At 34.4% G+C, this 18,118-nt stretch overlaps 2 protein-coding genes across 2 annotated transcripts; both read right to left on the minus strand.

Moving 5' to 3' along the window:
* Positions 1-1,369: 1,369 nt before the first annotated feature.
* Positions 1,370-7,673, minus strand: zgc:162239 (uncharacterized protein LOC558037 homolog). Its single transcript, XM_051093631.1, has 12 exons — positions 7,661-7,673; positions 5,824-5,831; positions 5,489-5,716; positions 5,253-5,337; positions 4,647-4,733; positions 4,441-4,564; positions 3,744-3,878; positions 3,538-3,655; positions 3,282-3,383; positions 2,839-2,935; positions 1,519-1,658; positions 1,370-1,411 (listed from the first exon to the last, which is right to left on the minus strand). The coding sequence occupies exons 1-12, from the start codon at positions 7,671-7,673 to the stop codon at positions 1,400-1,402; spliced, it is 1,149 nt and encodes a 382-aa protein (XP_050949588.1). The 3' UTR covers positions 1,370-1,399.
* A 182-nt stretch (positions 7,674-7,855) lies between these two features.
* Positions 7,856-17,552, minus strand: limk1b (LIM domain kinase 1b). The gene is given in 16 exon segments (XM_051093762.1): positions 7,856-9,149; positions 9,240-9,397; positions 9,481-9,536; positions 9,622-9,781; positions 9,862-9,927; positions 10,156-10,215; positions 10,333-10,464; positions 10,546-10,632; positions 10,722-10,911; positions 12,862-13,046; positions 13,138-13,243; positions 13,358-13,525; positions 13,606-13,715; positions 14,747-14,779; positions 14,781-14,886; positions 17,332-17,552. Coding segments are annotated over 16 exon segments (1,851 nt in total). The 5' UTR covers positions 17,382-17,552; the 3' UTR covers positions 7,856-8,965.
* Positions 17,553-18,118: the final 566 nt, after the last annotated feature.

The following is an 18,118-nucleotide window of genomic DNA, read 5'->3' on the forward strand; positions in this document are numbered from 1 at the left end:
TGGACTTCATTGGTGCCCGATGCAGCTTCAAAGGTAGTTTTTTTTGGAAAATAAAAATTTGTTTACTTTTTAAGCACAAAAGCTTGTATAGCACAGCCTCTAGGATGCACATTCACATACTATTGAATCACGTCAGAAGGTCACATGGATGTAGGCGGAACTACAGACCCAGTGTTTACAAAGCAAACGCGCAAAGACTAAGAAAGTGCAAGTAAGTCCAACGCTGTTTACAAACAAAAAGGTACAACGATGTCGGATGATTCTGAAGTTGTAGGAGAAAATAACATTGAGTTTTTCGACATACTCTACCTTTTTTGAGCCGGAGTACACAGACGATGAACTTGTGGTGATTTGACATGATTCGTAGTGGGAAGTTCGGATGATTTTACCGACTCGGACCTCTGAGTCTCGTTCAGCAAAATGAACAAATCTTTTTTCAAGTCATTTCGTTCATTTTAGCAAAATCAGCATCACGTGACAGCCCCACAAGATGAACGAACAACTCGAAAAACCCAAAAACTCGAAACAGGTGAACTAATTCCAGTACAGGAACTAATAGGATGTTGCACATGCGCGACTGAACAAATCACTCTCGGAGAAGACTCTTGAGAAGTTCTTCCCGAGTCACAAAATGAACGAATCATTCAAGAACGTGCATCCCAGAGCCTGTGCTACACAAGCTTTTGTCCTTATAAAGTATACAAATTTTTATTTTTCGAAAACAATGACCAATCACTCCCGGAGATGACTCGTTCTTCCCGAGTCACATTAAAGATTCGTTCAAAATGAATGAATCATTCAAGAACGCGCATCCCAGAGCCTGTGCTACACAAGTTTTTGTCCTTAAAAAGTATACAAATTTTTATTTTTCAAAAGCAATGACCAATCGTTTCGCTAGATAAGACCCTTCTTCCTCAGCTGGAATTGTTTAGAGCCCTTTGAAGCTGCATTTAAACTGCATTTTGGGAGTTCAAATTTGGGGCACCAATGAAGTACATTATATGCAGAAAAATCCTGAAATGCTTTCCTCAAAAACCATAATTTCTTTACAACTGAAGACAGAAAGACATGAACATCTTTGATGACAAGGGGGTGAGTACATTATCTGTACATTTTTGTTCTGGAAGTGGACTTCTACTTTAACTTAAGGTTAAGCAGTACAAAGAGGCTTACTATATTTAAGTTACATAGTTTTTATTTTCTTATTTATTTATTTCAAACATTCAAAAGGGTGGTGGCTCTGTCTTTATCTGTCCTTATTAAGTTAACTTTTTTAAAAATAATTTTACTTTTTTTAAATAATTGTTTTTTTCTTCAGTATGCCCATTCATTGCCTCTTCGATTTTGAGGTTTCAGTGAGACACGCATTGTCCTCATCTGTTATCCAGCTGAAAAGTCCTTACACATTCTCCTATTGGTAAAAAAAAAGAAAAAAAAAAGAATTAGAATTATTATTATTATTAATAAGGTCATGAAATTTTCTCAGTGCTAAAGGATAAATAAGTTGCCTTTTTATACCAAGAATGGGTTCTTGCACAGGCAATTTATACGATAGTTCTCATACAACCCATAGTGGGTTGTATGTATCAGGTCCTGCATGTGTGTGCGGATCAACATGTTCCTCAGATGCACAAAATCACTGTGAGATGGATTCTCCACTGTTGGAAAGAAAAAAGTGATGTTTAAAGAGCATATCCATCATATATGACCTCTGTGCCATATTTAATGAATGAAAATAAAAAATTGGTCTCTTTCTCTGTATGGGAAAGAGTAAACTTCTCATTTTGTGTTTGACAGAAGAAAGTCATACAGACTGGAAACAACATAATAATGACATAATAATGACAACATAATTAAATGAATTTAATTTTTGAGCAACCTATTTCTGCTAAAAATAGTTATGCTCTTTATATTTTAACATCTTAAAATTTTACCTTAAAGGAGAACTCCACTTTCAGAACAACAATTTACAAAAAATGTACTCACCCCCTTATCATCCAAGATGTTCATGTTTTCTGTCTTCAGTTGTAAAGAAATTATGGTTTTTGAGGGAAGCATTTCAGGATTTTTCTCCATGTAATGGTCTTCATTGGTGCCCCGATTTTGAACTTCCAAAATATAGTTTAAATGCAGCTTCAAAGGGCTCTGAAGAAGGGTCGAGGAAGAAGCGTCTTATCTAGCGAAACGATCTGTCATTTTTTTCGGAAAATAAAAAACAAAACTTGTGTAGCACAGGCTCTGGGATGCGCGTCCATGACACTACATATTATTGAATCACGTCGAAAGGTCACGCGGAACGTAGGCAGAACTATAGACCCAGTGTTTACAAACCGAACGCGCAAAGACTAAGGAAGTGCAAGTAAGTCAAATGCTGTTTACAAACAAAAAGGTACAACAATGTCAGATGTCAGGAGAAAATGAACTTCTAAGTGAACTTGTGAACGTGATTCGTAGTGTCGTGGACGCGCATCCCAGAGCCTGTGCTACACAAGTATTTGTGCTTAGAAAGTATACAAATTTTTATTTTTCAAAAAAAATGACAGATCGTTTCGCTAGATAAGACCCTTCTTCCTCGGCTGGGATCCTTTAGAGCCCATTGAAGCTGCATTTAAACTACATTTTGGAAGTTCAAAATCGGGGCACCAATGAAGTCCATTATATGGAGAAAAATACTGAAATGTTTTCCTCAAAAACCATAATTTCTTCACGACTGAAGGCAGAAAGACATGAACATCTTGGATGACAAGGGGGTGAGTAAATCATTTGTAAATTGTTGTTCTGGAAGTGGACTTCTCCTTTAAGTATAAATGTAACATCTCATGCTGTAAGTAAACATACCTTCTACAATACCCCAAGGATAGACACGGGCTTGAACTCTCCTGCCGTTTCTCTCTACTACTGTATTACTCCCAATAACAGCAAAGGGAATACTTCTCTATGAGGGTACATGAAAACATTGTAGAGTTGTCACAGAAGGTTTATAAAAATAAACTAAATTGCAACAAGCTAAATCCTTGTAAAAAAAATGCACTAAATTTAAATTGAATGTGCACTTTGTACTTAAAATCTTAAAAGGTTATTTTAAAACCTGTACTTGTAAACAATATAACAACAATTAAATAAAAGGATAAAAGGCCATAAATGCTTGAGTACACTTTACTACTTTTATGTAATTTTTTTTTTTTCACAAGGGAAAGTGTCATTGTAAAAAGCAAAACGAAATCTGTGACTCTTTTCCAAAAGAAAATAATAATCACTACACTGTAACCACTAGTCCTGACCTTTAACTCTAGAGTCTGCTGCTTGAAGACATCTTCACTATCTGGGTCACACCCTGGGACCTGGAAGATCTTGATTTTAAATTTGTCAATTTCATTCAAAATCTATGGAGACAAATGCATTACATTTGTTTACACATCAGATCTAGTGTTTTTTGTTGACAGTCCCATGTACTCAAAAACAACTATATGATATACTTTTAAAACATCTATCTTACTGCATGTGAGCTTTCTCAGATTTTCAGTACACAGACGTTACCTTTGCCTTCATATTGCGAGTCTCTTTTGGAGTGAGGCTGTCTGCTTTAGCCAGCACAGGCACAATATTGACCTTCTGATCCAGGGCCTTCATAAAGTTCACATCTATTGGTTTGAGACTGAGACAGCACAAAGGAAATGTGATAATTGAACATGGTCTCCTGGGATAGAAATAAACACAAAAACACCTGTGCTGAGAGGTCTTACCCATGGCCATGAGGCGAAATGAAGTACAGACAGCAGTGCACTCTGCTATCTGTTATGTTTTTACGGTTCAGCCCGATCTCATTTCTGCGGTACTTCTCCATCTCCTGGTCTACATAACGAACTGCGGCCTTCCAGCTGCAAGAAAAACCATGTGTAAATACCTTTTAGCATGTTTAATATTATCTGTTAACAAGCGGTCAACCAAGTTATGTGATTAAAAGTAAAAAAAAGAGTTTGATAATTCTAAAACAGGTTTTTAAACATGTCAAAGTATTTTAAGTACTCAGTGTTTCGTCATTTTCTTTTTGTTTTGTACATATTTAGTATTAATATTATCATTAATATTACATTTAGTGCAATAAATTAATTTTACTGTATATATATATATATATATATAAAATATAATATAAATACCGTAATGCACTAACATGAGATGAAGACTCCAGTCATATAGCCTAATAAAAGCTGTTTTGTTTAAAATGGAGTGGGTCACCTCATGGATGCCATGTTGGGATCATACGATTAGTTCAATTTCACAAAAATATCACAAAACCACCTTTTTTCTGACAGTTTCACAGGGAAATAAATTAATCATAAAACTCTTTGCTGTTGCATTTTCACCACTAGGTGGCAGTATAAGATCAAACAAATGCATGAAACATAAATAAAAAAATGACTGAGTGCACCTTTCACTTACCTTTCATGATTATTAAGAGCATCTCCAAAACCAGGGGTGTCGATAACAGTGAGTCTTAGATTTACTCCATCTTCAACAATGTCTACTGTGCTCTTTGTTATTGATACTGTCTGAGCTATCTTCTCTGTAATAGAGTAGCTCTGCAATTCAGTATAGCTTTTATAAGTAGTATTAATACAAATGTTGTTCAATAATGTTACATTTACCTGAAACATCAGGTACACATCTGTCCATATAGAGGTTTGTGAGGAAAAGGCTGTTGACAAGAGTGGATTTGCCTAAGCCAGACTCACCTAAACATACAAATGATATATTTTAGGATTATATACAGTTTTTTAAGACTGTGGTCAGTGAGATGTTTTGTTGTTAGAAACAAATGTATTTTTTTTCAGCAAGGATGCATTAAAAATTGACTAAAGAATTATTAAATTGTTACCAAAAAAATAAAATAAATAAATAAATGCAGTTCTTTTTAAAGCATCCTAAAATATATGATTCCCATAAAAATATTTATGGGAAAAAGTAGCACAACTGTTTTCAAGATTGATTACAATAATAAATGTTTCTTGAGCACCAAATTCATTACAGGAATTTACATTACAGCCATTACAGTAATTTTGCTTTGCCATTACAGGACAAAATACATTTAAAAATATATTAAAGTAGAAAACCGTTGTTTTAAATTGTAATATTATTTCACAATATTACTGTTTTTTTTGTTTTTTTTAAACCAAATAACTGCAGCCTTGATAAGAGTAAAAGACGTCTTTCAAAAAATGGCAGTGTGTGTATTTATGTGATATGTTTTTTACCAACAACCATAAGATTGAACACAAATCCCTTTTTCACTGCTTTCTGTTGGACTTGATTTGGCAGTGTCACAATGCCAACATATTTCTGGGAGAGACAGTGAAAAATAATCATATAAATAATCTTTGTAAAGCTTAACAATATTACTGTTTTTCACATAAATGCAGCCTTTGTAAACATTAGAGACTTAAACATACTTTGGCCACTGAAGGTCTAGGTGTTTAGCATGTCACAGTACCTCTAAAAAGTCATGGGGGTCAAAGCGGCCACCTGGACTCTTAGGTCTAAGAGGTGATTTGTCATCAGCGTGATGTGTCTTTTCTTCAGATAGAGAAGACGACGAACCGAATGTGTGGGAGAAATGGATACTTTCATCTTTGTCTTCCGCTTGAGTGGAGTCACAAAGAGAAGTGTCAGGATCCCTGAGGAGACTCTCCGTTCCAGAGTCAACCAGTTCTATGGAAAACTGGGAAAAAGGCAGACTGATTGAATGTGATGATTGACAGCTTGTGTGAAATGAATCTATACTTTTCCTAAACCTTTCAAAGCTACATATAAAAATATAAAACCTACCTCCTCGACTAGGGGAGATATTCATGAAAAGATATTGTGGCATGAGAAATAGACAAAAAAAGAAAAAAAAAAAGAATTAATTTTCTAAAGTAATTTTCTTGACAACACCAACTGTATATAGCATACATATTTAATATTTCTCTATAAAAGTTCACAGACATAAAAATTGACAGATGTTACCTTGAAGGTCAGTGTCCTCAATCTGTAAACCTATAGTGGATGTTTAATAGACATTGTGGATATTTATTTAATAAATAGCTGTTAGACCATTTTTATGTTTGTGAGAGACCCTACCCTGGTGAAAAAAAACAGTATAAACCTTTGCTGGTTTATGCTGGTCATATTGCTGGTCAAGGACCAGCTTAAACCAGCAAAGGACGACCTTAAACCAGCAAAGGACCAGCATAAACCAGCTAAGGATCAGCTTAAACCAGCATCAAAACATACCTAACCAGCATCCCAGCATCAAAACATACCTACCAGCTCCTGTTATTAACATGCTCACAGATGTTTTTCTTATGTTATTTGTTTTTTAGTGATCTGATACCTGCACAACAGATGAATCCTGCTGTCTATCAAACTGAGAGTGCTGTACTAACATCAGATGTTCAACTACACATATTCTAGTGTAAAAAGAAGTTCCTTGACTACTGATGATGAGTTTTGTAAGTACTTAAATATCAGGTATGATTTACTTTTTTCACTTGTTGAACAGAATTCAGAAAACAGTTTTCAGAAACTACACAAAGTCTGTTCACATCTCTGTGGTTAGATCAGGGTGCTCAATAATGTGTATTTGACCTTCATTATGTATGTTTTGATGATACTGTGTTGTAAATAAAATACAAATAATCTAAAACTCCATTCTTTGAATCTCCCATTGTTTCTACCTGACAGTCACAGTGTCATTGATGGGCCATCAGGGAGGGCTCTTTGTCTCTCAGGTGTGAATTGCTAAATATTCATGGGTCATTGCCACTCCTTCGCATATTCCCTTTCGATCACAAAACATGTCTTAGAAAATTTACATCATTATATTGTTTTCTCTGAACGAGTGAACGAGATGATTTTCACATAATTTTGTAGAAAAAACTCTAGACTACCACATCCAGTTCTCAAAAGTCTTGTGAACTGATGTTCTGAATGTGTTTCATGGCCTTGTTTCAGTGACTTAAAACATTTAGTTTTTTACCACGCATAAACGTTATTTTCTCAAAAACACAAACATGTACATTCATGTTTCTTACATATTATTGTAGCCCAGTTTGTGCTGATTACAGTGTAACCAGCCATGAATATGTTTTTAATATACTGAAAAAAGCACAAATGTCAGGGCATGTCAAAACTTCTCCAGGGCCCCAAAACACCCTCAGACCCCAGAGGGTTAAGGTGGTCCTTTGCTGGTTTATGCTGGTCCTTGACCAGCAACATGACCAGCATAAACCAGCAAAGAACCAGCATAAACCAGCATCAAAAAATACCGAACCAGCATCCCAGCATCAAAACATACCTACCAGCATATGCTGTTTTTTTCACCAGGGAGCATATAAAATTGATTTAAAAGGAGTAGCATACAGCAGTCAGAGAATAAATCTAGGCTAATAATATGAACAGTCATGTTTTACTTTTTGTCTCGGGTCTCCCAGAAAAATGTATGTTATTTAAATATAGCAATTACTCTTAGATTAGTTACGGTAATTACGTTTCGTACTGATATCCAAATGTTTGTTCATATTCAGATATTCCGTCGCTTCGAGCTATTAGATGTCCTGGGTTTTCGGTTAGCATAACTAAGGCTGATTACATCGAAGGTTTATCTATATTAATAAATACTCACTCTGCTTATCCATTATGCTTCTCAGCTCTGGAGAAATGCTAGTTTTGCCTAGAAAGGAGTAAAGCGATGACCTCTCGTCAACCAGTCAGTGGTAAATGTGTAAAATAACAGTAAATCTACGAAAAAAGTATTATTTTTTACTTGTTAAGGAGGATTTGTTTCGCTGACTGAACTAAACCGTTAAACTGGCTCAAATGAAATCAAATGAAAACAAAACATTTATTCGAATTTCACAGTATCCGACACGTGAAACACAAAGCATACATACATGTAAAATAATAACAATAATACTAATAAAAAAGTCTACAAGCGTACATAGAGACATAAACAAAAATAATTAAAACAAATAACATTATAATAATAAAATATTAAACATACATTTTATAAAGCTTTTTTTTTTTTTTTTTCAGCTTACATTTATAATACTATTCTTTAGAACAATCTACCCTGGTGAAAAAAACAGCATATGCTTGTAGGTATGTTTTGGTGCTGGTTTAAGCTGGTCCTTTGCTGGTTCATGCTGGTCCTTGACCAGCAAAAACCAGCAAAGGACCAGCTTAAACCAGTCAAGTCAAGTCACCTTTATTTATATAGCGCCTTTAATAATACAGAATTGTGACAAGGCGGCTGTACAGTATTAAATAGGAAACAGTACATCAACAATGGTAACAGTAAACACTCACTTATTTTACTCACCAGCTAAGGACCAGCATAAACCAGCAAAGGACCAGCTTAAACCAGCATCAAAACCTACCTAACCAGCATCCCAGCATCAAAACATACCTACCAGCATATGCTGTTTTTTTCACCAGGGTATTAGCACCTTTGTGTCTGAGACCAGTACAAAGTGATTGCAGCAGATTGTACAACTGAAACCTTGTAAAATATGTGACCCCAAAATATATTCGGACACTTAAAAAATTTACAAAATGCATTACATACATTTTACATACAATTTTGTTAATTTTGCATTTACATACATTTACATACATTATAATTAATTAAACAATTGATCTTTTCTAAAAAAAAAAATGCAAAAATGGCTCAGAAAACTATTTAACTACATTCATACATTTTTAAGTGGAGTCACTGTAACAGTATGAGATTTAGGGCCAGTTGCATAACCTGTGTTAAGATTATGTCTTAAGAACTAGCCTGACCAGCTAGCAGTTAGCAAAAGTAATGAGTCTTATTTTCCTGATTCAAATGAGAAAATCTATGTTTTAATGTAACAGGCTTTAAAAAGACTAACTTGTAAGACTAGTCTAAACATTCCACGCAACCGCCCACAAATCAAATGGAGTTTCAGCTTCTGCCTAAGGCTGAGTTCTCCATCTGTTTTGAAGGAATCCCATACGTTTTTTTTGACTGTCTGTGTTTCTCCCAAAACTCTTGGCAGATTTTGTCCAGTTCTGACATCAGAGGAAGTCTAATCTCCATGTGCATCTTTAGGTTCTCCAGCCACTCCTCTAATTTAGCAAAACTGGGACTATAGAATGAAACAGGGAGAAAAGGCCGCATATCAGCAAACGAGATTTTCTTAGTGTTAAGGTTATGTAGATTTGTAACTAATAATCACCGTTTTTCAGCCTCCAAGGCACAACACTGAACCGCGATGGGAAAGAAAGACTCAAGGCAATCTTCGGACCAATAGCGCTCCAAGAATTCGTTCACATTCAGTCCAAACTCCTGTGTGCGAGGCAGGTAATCCGGATCGGCATATACTCTTCCGATAATCTGTCATGAGAAATATACATATATGTGTTCAATTATATTAAAATAAAAATGATGACTAAAAGTAGAGATATATGCAAGTTTACCTCACAAATAATAATCCCGAATGAGAAAATGTCAACATGTTCATCATAGACTTTTCCTGCAGGTGAGAAATGATATGTATAAAAACTGCAAAATGTTCATTCCTCATCACCAGTCTTTGATTTTTAAGTCATAAGACTCACCTTGGATCATTTCTGGTGCCATCCAGTAGGGGTTGCCCACCACCGTATATCGTTTTTTACGACCAAGCTTGTTCAGTTTAGACATCTGTCCAGGAGAGGAGCTCTTTTCTTCCTTTACAAGCTGAGCCAAACCAAAGTCAGCAACTACCACTGTTTGGTTCTGTAAGGAAAACCAGTACTGTCACACAATTCAGTTCAGTTGAACACATTCTCTACGTTTATGAGTATTGAGATTCTGACCTCTCGGACAAAGCAGTTGTGCGAGTTTAGATCCCGGTGAATGACATTCATCGAATGTAGGTAAGCCTGTGTTGGACAGAGAAAATAAATGTATGTGTAGTCTATATTTGGATGCCAACTAGCTTTAGATTCTCATTCCCTGTCAAGACATGTCTTTGCATTAAGGAATTAGGCAAGAGATTGGATATCTGATGTAAACAATTCCATTTTACTTGCATTGTTGGATAGCAAAAAACTGCTTGTACACTTCAAACTCAATGTTTTCTTCACATTACATCTCTTTTCATTACATACCATTCCAGCGGCAATGTCCTTGGTGTAGCTCACTCTAAGTTTCCAAGGGTGATCCCTGTCCTAATTTATGACAAAAATTGAGTTCACTCACTTTAAAACCATAACAGCTTGTTTTTTTGGTCAAGAACATATAGACTTTATGCAGTGAAAGTATATCAAGTATAGAAAAAAACAAACCATTTTCTGGATGGTGTCTCTCAGAGTTCCTCCTTGCACATACTCGGAGATCAGGTTGAGCCTTTTGTCTTTGTAGAGGATGCCGATAAACTTTAAGACATTAGGATGTTCTAGGCATCTCATTACTTTAACCTGAAGCCAACATTTTTTTTTTGATTAGCAACCAATTCATTTGAGCCTTAGTGGTCTGAAAAAGAAAAAACTACAACAAACCTCTTTCAGGAATGTCTTCTGGGTGTCTTCATCAAATTGTAGAAGTTCCTTAATCACCATGACCTCACCAGTTTCCAAATGTGTCACCTGACAACCCAAAGGAAGTGGTTAATTCTGTACTGTCAGTTTGTGATCTTGGGTGTGACTCAATGTGATCATTCAGAGTATTTCTTTACCTTTATGGCTTGTCCAAAACAACCTTTTCCCAAAATTTCCCCGTATATTAGGTCAGAGGGTCTGAAAATTCGTTGTGTTTTATCAGTAGGGTCAAAACGCAAAGACTCTGATCGATTGATGTCTCTTCTATGGGAAAGAAGTGCAGCGTGTCGTTGCGAGCATGGGGCTTTATCAATACTACAGCTGCGCCTACAGAGGCAGACAAAGAGAAATTAATAATGTTAGTAAGGGCATGACAGAAATGTGACCTTTTTAATTATTTGGTGGGTTTTTTATGATATGCAAAAAATTATTAGTAACTAAACCAGGGTTTTATCTTTTTACAGGGAAAATGTAGTCAGCTTTGAAATCACAGGGAATAAATTACATTTTAAAATATATTAAAATAGAAAACAGTTATTTTAAACAGTACAAATATTTTAAAATGTTACTGTTTTCGATGTACTCAAATGCAGGTTTGGTGAGCAGAAGAGACGTCTTAAAAAACATTAAAAATCTTACTGTTCAACAACTTTTGACTGGTAGTGTATAATGTTTGACACCTATAACAAACCTGTACAGCAGATTCTTTAAAATGACTTCCTGACTTTTTATCAAATTACATTTACAAATGTTCTTAATTTTAGTCCTGTTACCCAGTAAAAAACTCAAAAATCAGCTTAAATTAAAAGTGCTTTACGATTTCAAGATTTTTTTTTCCAAAGAATATATCTTGAATCAATATACATTGACATTCAAAAGTTTGGAATCAAAACAATTTTTCATGTTTTTTTTTTTTTTAAGTCTCTTATGCTCATCAAAGTTCCATTTATTTGATCAAAAAAAAAGAAAAAAGTAATATTGTGAAATATTATTGCAACTTAAAATAACAGTTATATACATTATAATATACATTAAAATATAATTTATTTTTGTGATGCAAAGCTGAATTTTCATCAGCCATTACTCCAGTCTTCACTGTCACATGATCCTTTAGAAATCATTCTAATATGCTAATTTATTATCAGTTGTGCTGCCTGATGTTTTTTTTTTTGAAACCTGATTCTTTTTTCAGGATTCTTTGACGAATAAAAAATAAAAAGAACAGCATTTATTTAAGATAGAAATATTTTCTAACAATATAAGTCTTTACTAATACTTTTTATCAATTTAACATATCCTTGGTGAATATAAGTAATAATTTCTTTCAAACGAAGAAAGAAAGAAAAAATTAACTGACCCCAAACTTTGAACGGTAGTGTATATTGTTACAAAAAAAGTTCTATTTTAAATAAATGCTGTTCTTTTTAACATTTTATTCATCAAAGAATCCTGAAAAAGTATCACACGTTCCAAAAAATATACATATTAAGCAGCACAACTGTTTTTAACATTGATAATAAATCAGCATTTTAGAATGATTTCTGAAGGACCATGTGACACTGAAGACTGGAGTAATGATGCTGAAAATTCAGCTTTGCATCACATTAATAAATTCAAAAGCTTGGAGTCAGTATAATTGTTTTTTTTTTGGGAGGGGATTATAGAATTGAATTCTTTCATTTAGTAAGGATGCTTTAAATTGATCAAAAATTATGATTTATACATTTATAATGTTACAAAAAACATTCTAAACATAAAAAAATTCTATTTCAGATAAATGCTGTTCTTCTGAACTTTCTGTTCATCAAAGAAACCTGAAAAAAATCTGCTCAGCTGTTTTCAACATAATTATAATAATAATAATAATTTTAATTTGCATCACATTAATAAATTCTATTTTAAAGAATTTTAAAATAGAAAACCACTATTTTAAATTGCAATATTTTACAATATTACTGTTTTTTCTGTATTTTTATCCAATAAATGCAGCCTTGATGAGCAGAAAAGATTTTTTTAACAAACATTAAAAATCATACTGATCTCAAACTTTTTGAACTTTTTGACAAAATGGCGTTGTTTCTTGTTTTAAGTATAAATCATATAAAAAAAAATCATGTGCTTTCTCTAAAAAAAAGGCCTTTTTTTGTTTCTCAAACAATGAATGTTGCTTAGATATAAAATAATTAGATATTTTTTATCTAAAAAAACAAGAAAAAATTATTTTGTTTGCAGCGTATTACTATATGTAATCAAATCTGACAGTGCCATAATTCTTACAGAATATTTTTGGATCGTGGGCTTATTCGTCTGTTGCTGGCAAGGGAAAAGATTCCCAGTTTTCCAGGCTGGTCCAGCTCTTCTCCCAGTAGGCCAGACAAGTCTTCTTGTTTTGTGTGTTCCTTAGGATCATGTTCAGTTGTGATTTGTAACCAGTGCTCTGTATCATGAATCACCAGATCTATCTATTTAAAAAAAAACAAAATATAAAGAGTAATGATGAAATGAGATGTGTCGTCATGATTTTCACTATCTTATCTGAGAGGCAGGACTGACCTCACTGAGTGGAATGTTCTGGACAGAAATTCCATTGATCTCAAGAATCTTGTCTCCAACATGGATCAAAGGCTTAACTTCAGGGCTCAGGCTGTGCATGTCCAGTCTGTGAATTTTTTAGGAGAAAGCAATCATTAATTGAATAAATTATTTAATAAAATCATGTTCAGTGGTCCTATATTTTTGCTCAGATGTAACTGTGTCTAAAGCGACAACTTACTGAGATACGACGATCAAAGGGCCTGCGTCCTTCTCCTCCACTGTGAAGGATAAACCTCGCCTGCTTTCTGCAGAAGGAGGAAATGACATCGATGTCAATGTATGAGGAAGCCGTGAACATTTTGCTGCCGAGTGTTGTGTTGACACCTTCTGGTGTCCACATTGTTCGCTACGAGAGAAAAAAAAAACTCATTAACCAGACAAAACTAAGGTACTATTCCTCCAAAATACTTAGCAAGTAGTACCAACCAGTATAAATTGGTATAATCCACTAGAATGAAAGAATCCCCATCTCCAATAAACATGCCACAGCTTTCACAGAGAAAACACTCAGGGTGATATTTATGCTTCCCAGCCACCTGCAGTGATGGAATGAAGAAGGAGAGTTAGTGTATTACTTTCTATTACAGTCTATCTTGAATTGAGCTGAAACAGTAAGGAAGGTGTTGAGGTGGGACAGGGTGGATGACATCATTCTACAGAAGTGAAGCGGTACAATGGAAGGAAGCGAGTATGTGAGTGGGTGGGGTCTTATGCCCTCAGGTCACAGCAGGAAATGGTGACAAAACACAAACCTCAAGTTAACATTCTCAAGATAAGAGAGATCAAATTACTGTAACAGTTTAGTGAGTAAATTGTTGTTTGATTGTGCAATCTACTAAAGGAATGCATGTACTCATGAATCCACTAGGCTCACGCCCAATGTTTTAGTCATATGTTTTATTTTTTAAAAAAGCTGAAATGACAGATTTGGATGGTGTTGTATGTTGTTGTAGTAAATGCTCTGTTATTGTAAGTGCTTAGCAGCACTCATAGATGGCCATGCTGCTTACTATGCATTATTTACAGCAGCTGATAATTGCTTTCATGTAATGGGTGATTTTAAAATTCTATATAATTTTAACTAACTAAAAAAAAAAAAAAAAAAAACTTTAACACTAAAATCTAAATTTTGAAATTTGCTGAAGATTAAATGTAAGTGTTATTACATTATTAGTGTTTTTAAAGATTAAGTTTAACTGTGCATTAGATGACTATAAAAGTAAACAGAAAATGTGAGAACAGAGGAAATGAGCATGCAAATATCTGATATTGGCCAATCCAGACAAAAACGCTACACTGTTTAAAAAAAAAAAAGTTTTTTTTTAAGCTGAAGTAAATAACACACATTATTTGAGCATGTTTTTCAAGATAATTATTTTACCCTTACTGTGATTTTATTAGCTGTGAAATTTTAACAAATTAAATTCTAAACCAGTCCCTTTTTGAATTATTTTTCAGTCTTTATGGTACCAAAATCTTGAGCATCAAGTTTGTTTTACTTAGCTAACAGTTCCCCTCCCCTTCACACATTTCTAATGTTTATGAATTGATTTGTCAGTGTTGTTACCATAATGAGACCAGTGGTGATAGACTCTGAACAGGCCATGGCATTGCTCCCCAAATCGTGACCCGTAATCTTTCTTACAGAAGAACTGCCCATCTCTTTCATAGTACCAGCCAGAAAGAACAGAACTGCATTCACAACACCTAACAAAGACACAGAGAGATAGAAAATATGACATATAATTTACACACAATTAGAGTTTCACATATTTATGTACTTATTTATTTATTGCATATTTCACAAAAAGGGGTGTTGCATTAAAGTTTTGGGCCAAATTGGATTACATGAATAAACGTACTATGCCATGTATCAGATCAAATTCTCAACTAATGTTAGAAGATTCAGCTGAAGAGAACAAAATAAAACACTAGAACAATGGGCGTTTTCTTTCTTGCTGCGTCTAAGCAGGATGCATGTCATGTGTTCCACAGCTGGTGGTTATCTGCTCTTCCATCCTTCCATTCAATAAAACACAGCCGTCTCACGGAAACACATGCACATTATGCACACATACACACTTGTGTACACACGTAAGCACCCATGCCATGTACTGCAGTATTAAACACTAGCAAACAAAGAGCAGAATAGCAGAATAACAAGAAAGTGTTGTTTCGCGCTATGGTTGACAAGGGTTTGTAAAGTACAGTATTGTACTTCATTACTAAATAAGTATTATTCTGAAGCATTTGAGCTTTATTTGAGTGTAAATGAATATGCACTTTTACTCAGATTACAAAAACAATACTTTTTACTCATTACAACATATAGACCTTCTAGTCCTTTGGCAGGACTTCATTACTATATTCTTTTCTCAAATTAAATAAGTAACTAAATGGATGGATAACTAAAGAAATGAATAAAAAATAAGTAGCACCTAACAAACCAATCTGCTCAAATTTTATTTTCTGAATGAAAGCAATTTAAGTAAATCATAGCTGGCCAACTAGAGTCGTTCAGCTGTCACTAATGATTATTTTGGTAAGCAAGTAATCGGTTAATTAAAATAATTTTTCTTGTAATAATCAAAATAGACCTAAGTGAACAATAGCCTTTAAAATGACTTAAAATACACATATAATAGCAATGAGGCAATAATAATTAGCTCAAATACAGTATTAAAAGCAAGTACTAACGTGGTTTTATTGATCAAAACTGTTAATACATAATCCCAACGGTCTGACGATTTTTGTTTTTTCACTTTACTGTGCAATCTAATCCTTGTTTAATATTGACTAAAGGACATTTATTTCAAATGCCCACTTAATCTTTAATATTTGGCCATTTCTTCAGGACAGAAATGCTACAGCCACTGTAATTTCGTGAATATGAGGACATCAAAACGTGTAAACTCAGAGTGAGGGTTTGAACTTTTATTTTGAAATCGCGATTAACAGTAATCCTGATGTATTCTCCTGCGTTTGCGTAGGTTTATAAATTGTGTACCTTACAAAACGTTAGGATAAGCCGAAAGTTTAGCGTTTGTGAATTCAAAATAGCATTATGCGTTATTATGGTTTTTAAATAGGTTTAATATATCATGCAGCCTTGGCAAAGGTCTAATTAATGCGTTTCATGGATTCTGGTATGTGGAATGCGCCACTTCCGGTATTTTGCTAGTTACTCCACAGGGGCAAAATGCGATGGAGGATTTTTTTCAAGTACTTGAATTGAATCGTGACAGCCCTACTTGAGTTATTTAAAAACAAGCAAACATTAAACTGTATACAATAATAAAATCAGCTGCTTCAGAATTGAAAGTTTAGCATTTAGTAAATTGCCACTGAATTTGTTTTTTAAAGGTTTGATCATCTGTCAAAGCATCATTTGAGAATAATGTCAAAGTCTCTTCAACAGTCCATTTTAAAAGTGAAATACTTTTCAGTTCACTATGTCAAGCTCAGCTGAATGTGAAGCTTAACTTTAATTTAGGAGTGTTTTGTCTAGATACTTGAGAATTTGACAGTACTTTAAGATAAGTACATTTTTAGTATAATTTATAGGCCTCTAGCCCAGATTAAATACGCTTTTGCACATTTCATCCACAGTCCGATAACAACACTCTATAACAGACAGGATTCATTACGAACTCATATATCATTCTTGGTACAAGCCAATTTAAATGCCAATGTTATCATAGTCCTGCATCACTTTGCTAAAGCAGATTCTCAGTAGAGAAGTGGGAGTGGACACAACTGATGTGAAACAAACAAAGTCTGAATTCTCTGTTTTTACATAAACACAAACACAATTCGGCTTATGTTGACTATGCCGAAGAGGTATCGACCCAGCTCACAGGACCACTGATTTCTACAAATCGAGAGGATACAGAAACAAACTATAAGCTTGAATTTAACAAAGTCACAGAATTGCGTTATTTCATGACAGTCTGAAAGTAGACTGTTGACAAAGAAGTTCCTGTTTTTGTTTTTACAAGAAATGCGCTGAAGGGCATTTACCAGTATGACTAAAAACACAACTGTGAGCCTATTTCCAAGAATTGAAGGAAAAGAAAGAAATAGTACATTGAAACTTAAGAGAAAACGTAAACAAGATAAACTAGTAAACAAAATAAGTCAAGTCTGACTTACCTTGCATTCCCTCCTCTCCGGCAATACAGGTCCTGACAAGACTTGAGCATAGCAGCAGTAGTAAAGCTTTACTAGTTTTCTTACTGTCCCCCACTCATTTTAGGGGTGGAGTAAAATGGGAGGAGAGGACAAAAGTGTTACAAACAGACTCAAATAGTTTTTCTTTCATATCAGCATATGCAGTACTGAGCTTCTCTATGCTGCTTCCTGCCAAGTGTCTGAAAAGAAACACAAATCCCTCCCACTCTTCCTAACTTTAGCCCACCTTCTTCTGCTTTGGTCTGCAGAAAGAATGCATACTGTCAGAGGATATAGAGTTACCCGACCAGTGTCACCTGCTGATAGCCCTCATGAACTACATGACCGGGCAGAGACGTGCATTTAAATCCCACTCCTTCATGAAGGGAGGGTTTGTTTAAGTGTATTCATGCAAGAGAAATTATGAAAGGATCTTGCTTTGGAACTGCTCACCATGTATTTGTTTGTGGACTGCTTACATCCAGTCTTTAAACTTAGAAAGTAGAGTGGAATCAGAGAAGTAATTTCAGTTTCATACTGTAAATAAGGTTTGCTATCTAAATTATAAAAATATAAAAGGTAAAACATTGAAAAGTTTTAAATTATTGTTTTGACCAAAAGAAACGGTCATTAATCAATTGTTAAAATTACAGTATAACATGTAATAAATTGCCCTGACCTGACATTTATTACAAAAACAACAACAACAACAACAACCGTTTAACCTTCAGTTTGATTATATGGTTAATAAATAATCTAAAAAATTAAA

The sequence above is a fragment of the Labeo rohita genome, chromosome 21 (genome assembly GCF_022985175.1).
Source record: "Labeo rohita strain BAU-BD-2019 chromosome 21, IGBB_LRoh.1.0, whole genome shotgun sequence".
In the NCBI taxonomy this organism is placed as follows: domain Eukaryota; kingdom Metazoa; phylum Chordata; class Actinopteri; order Cypriniformes; family Cyprinidae; genus Labeo; species Labeo rohita.

Coding starts and splice junctions, on each gene's coding strand:
- zgc:162239 (XM_051093631.1), bottom strand. Junction 5,338..5,488: donor ACCCCCATGACTTTTTAGAG/GTACTGTGACAT, acceptor TGTCTCTCCCAG/AAATATGTTGGCATTGTGAC. Junction 3,656..3,743: donor ATTTCGCCTCATGGCCATGG/GTAAGACCTCTC, acceptor GTGCTGTCTCAG/TCTCAAACCAATAGATGTGA.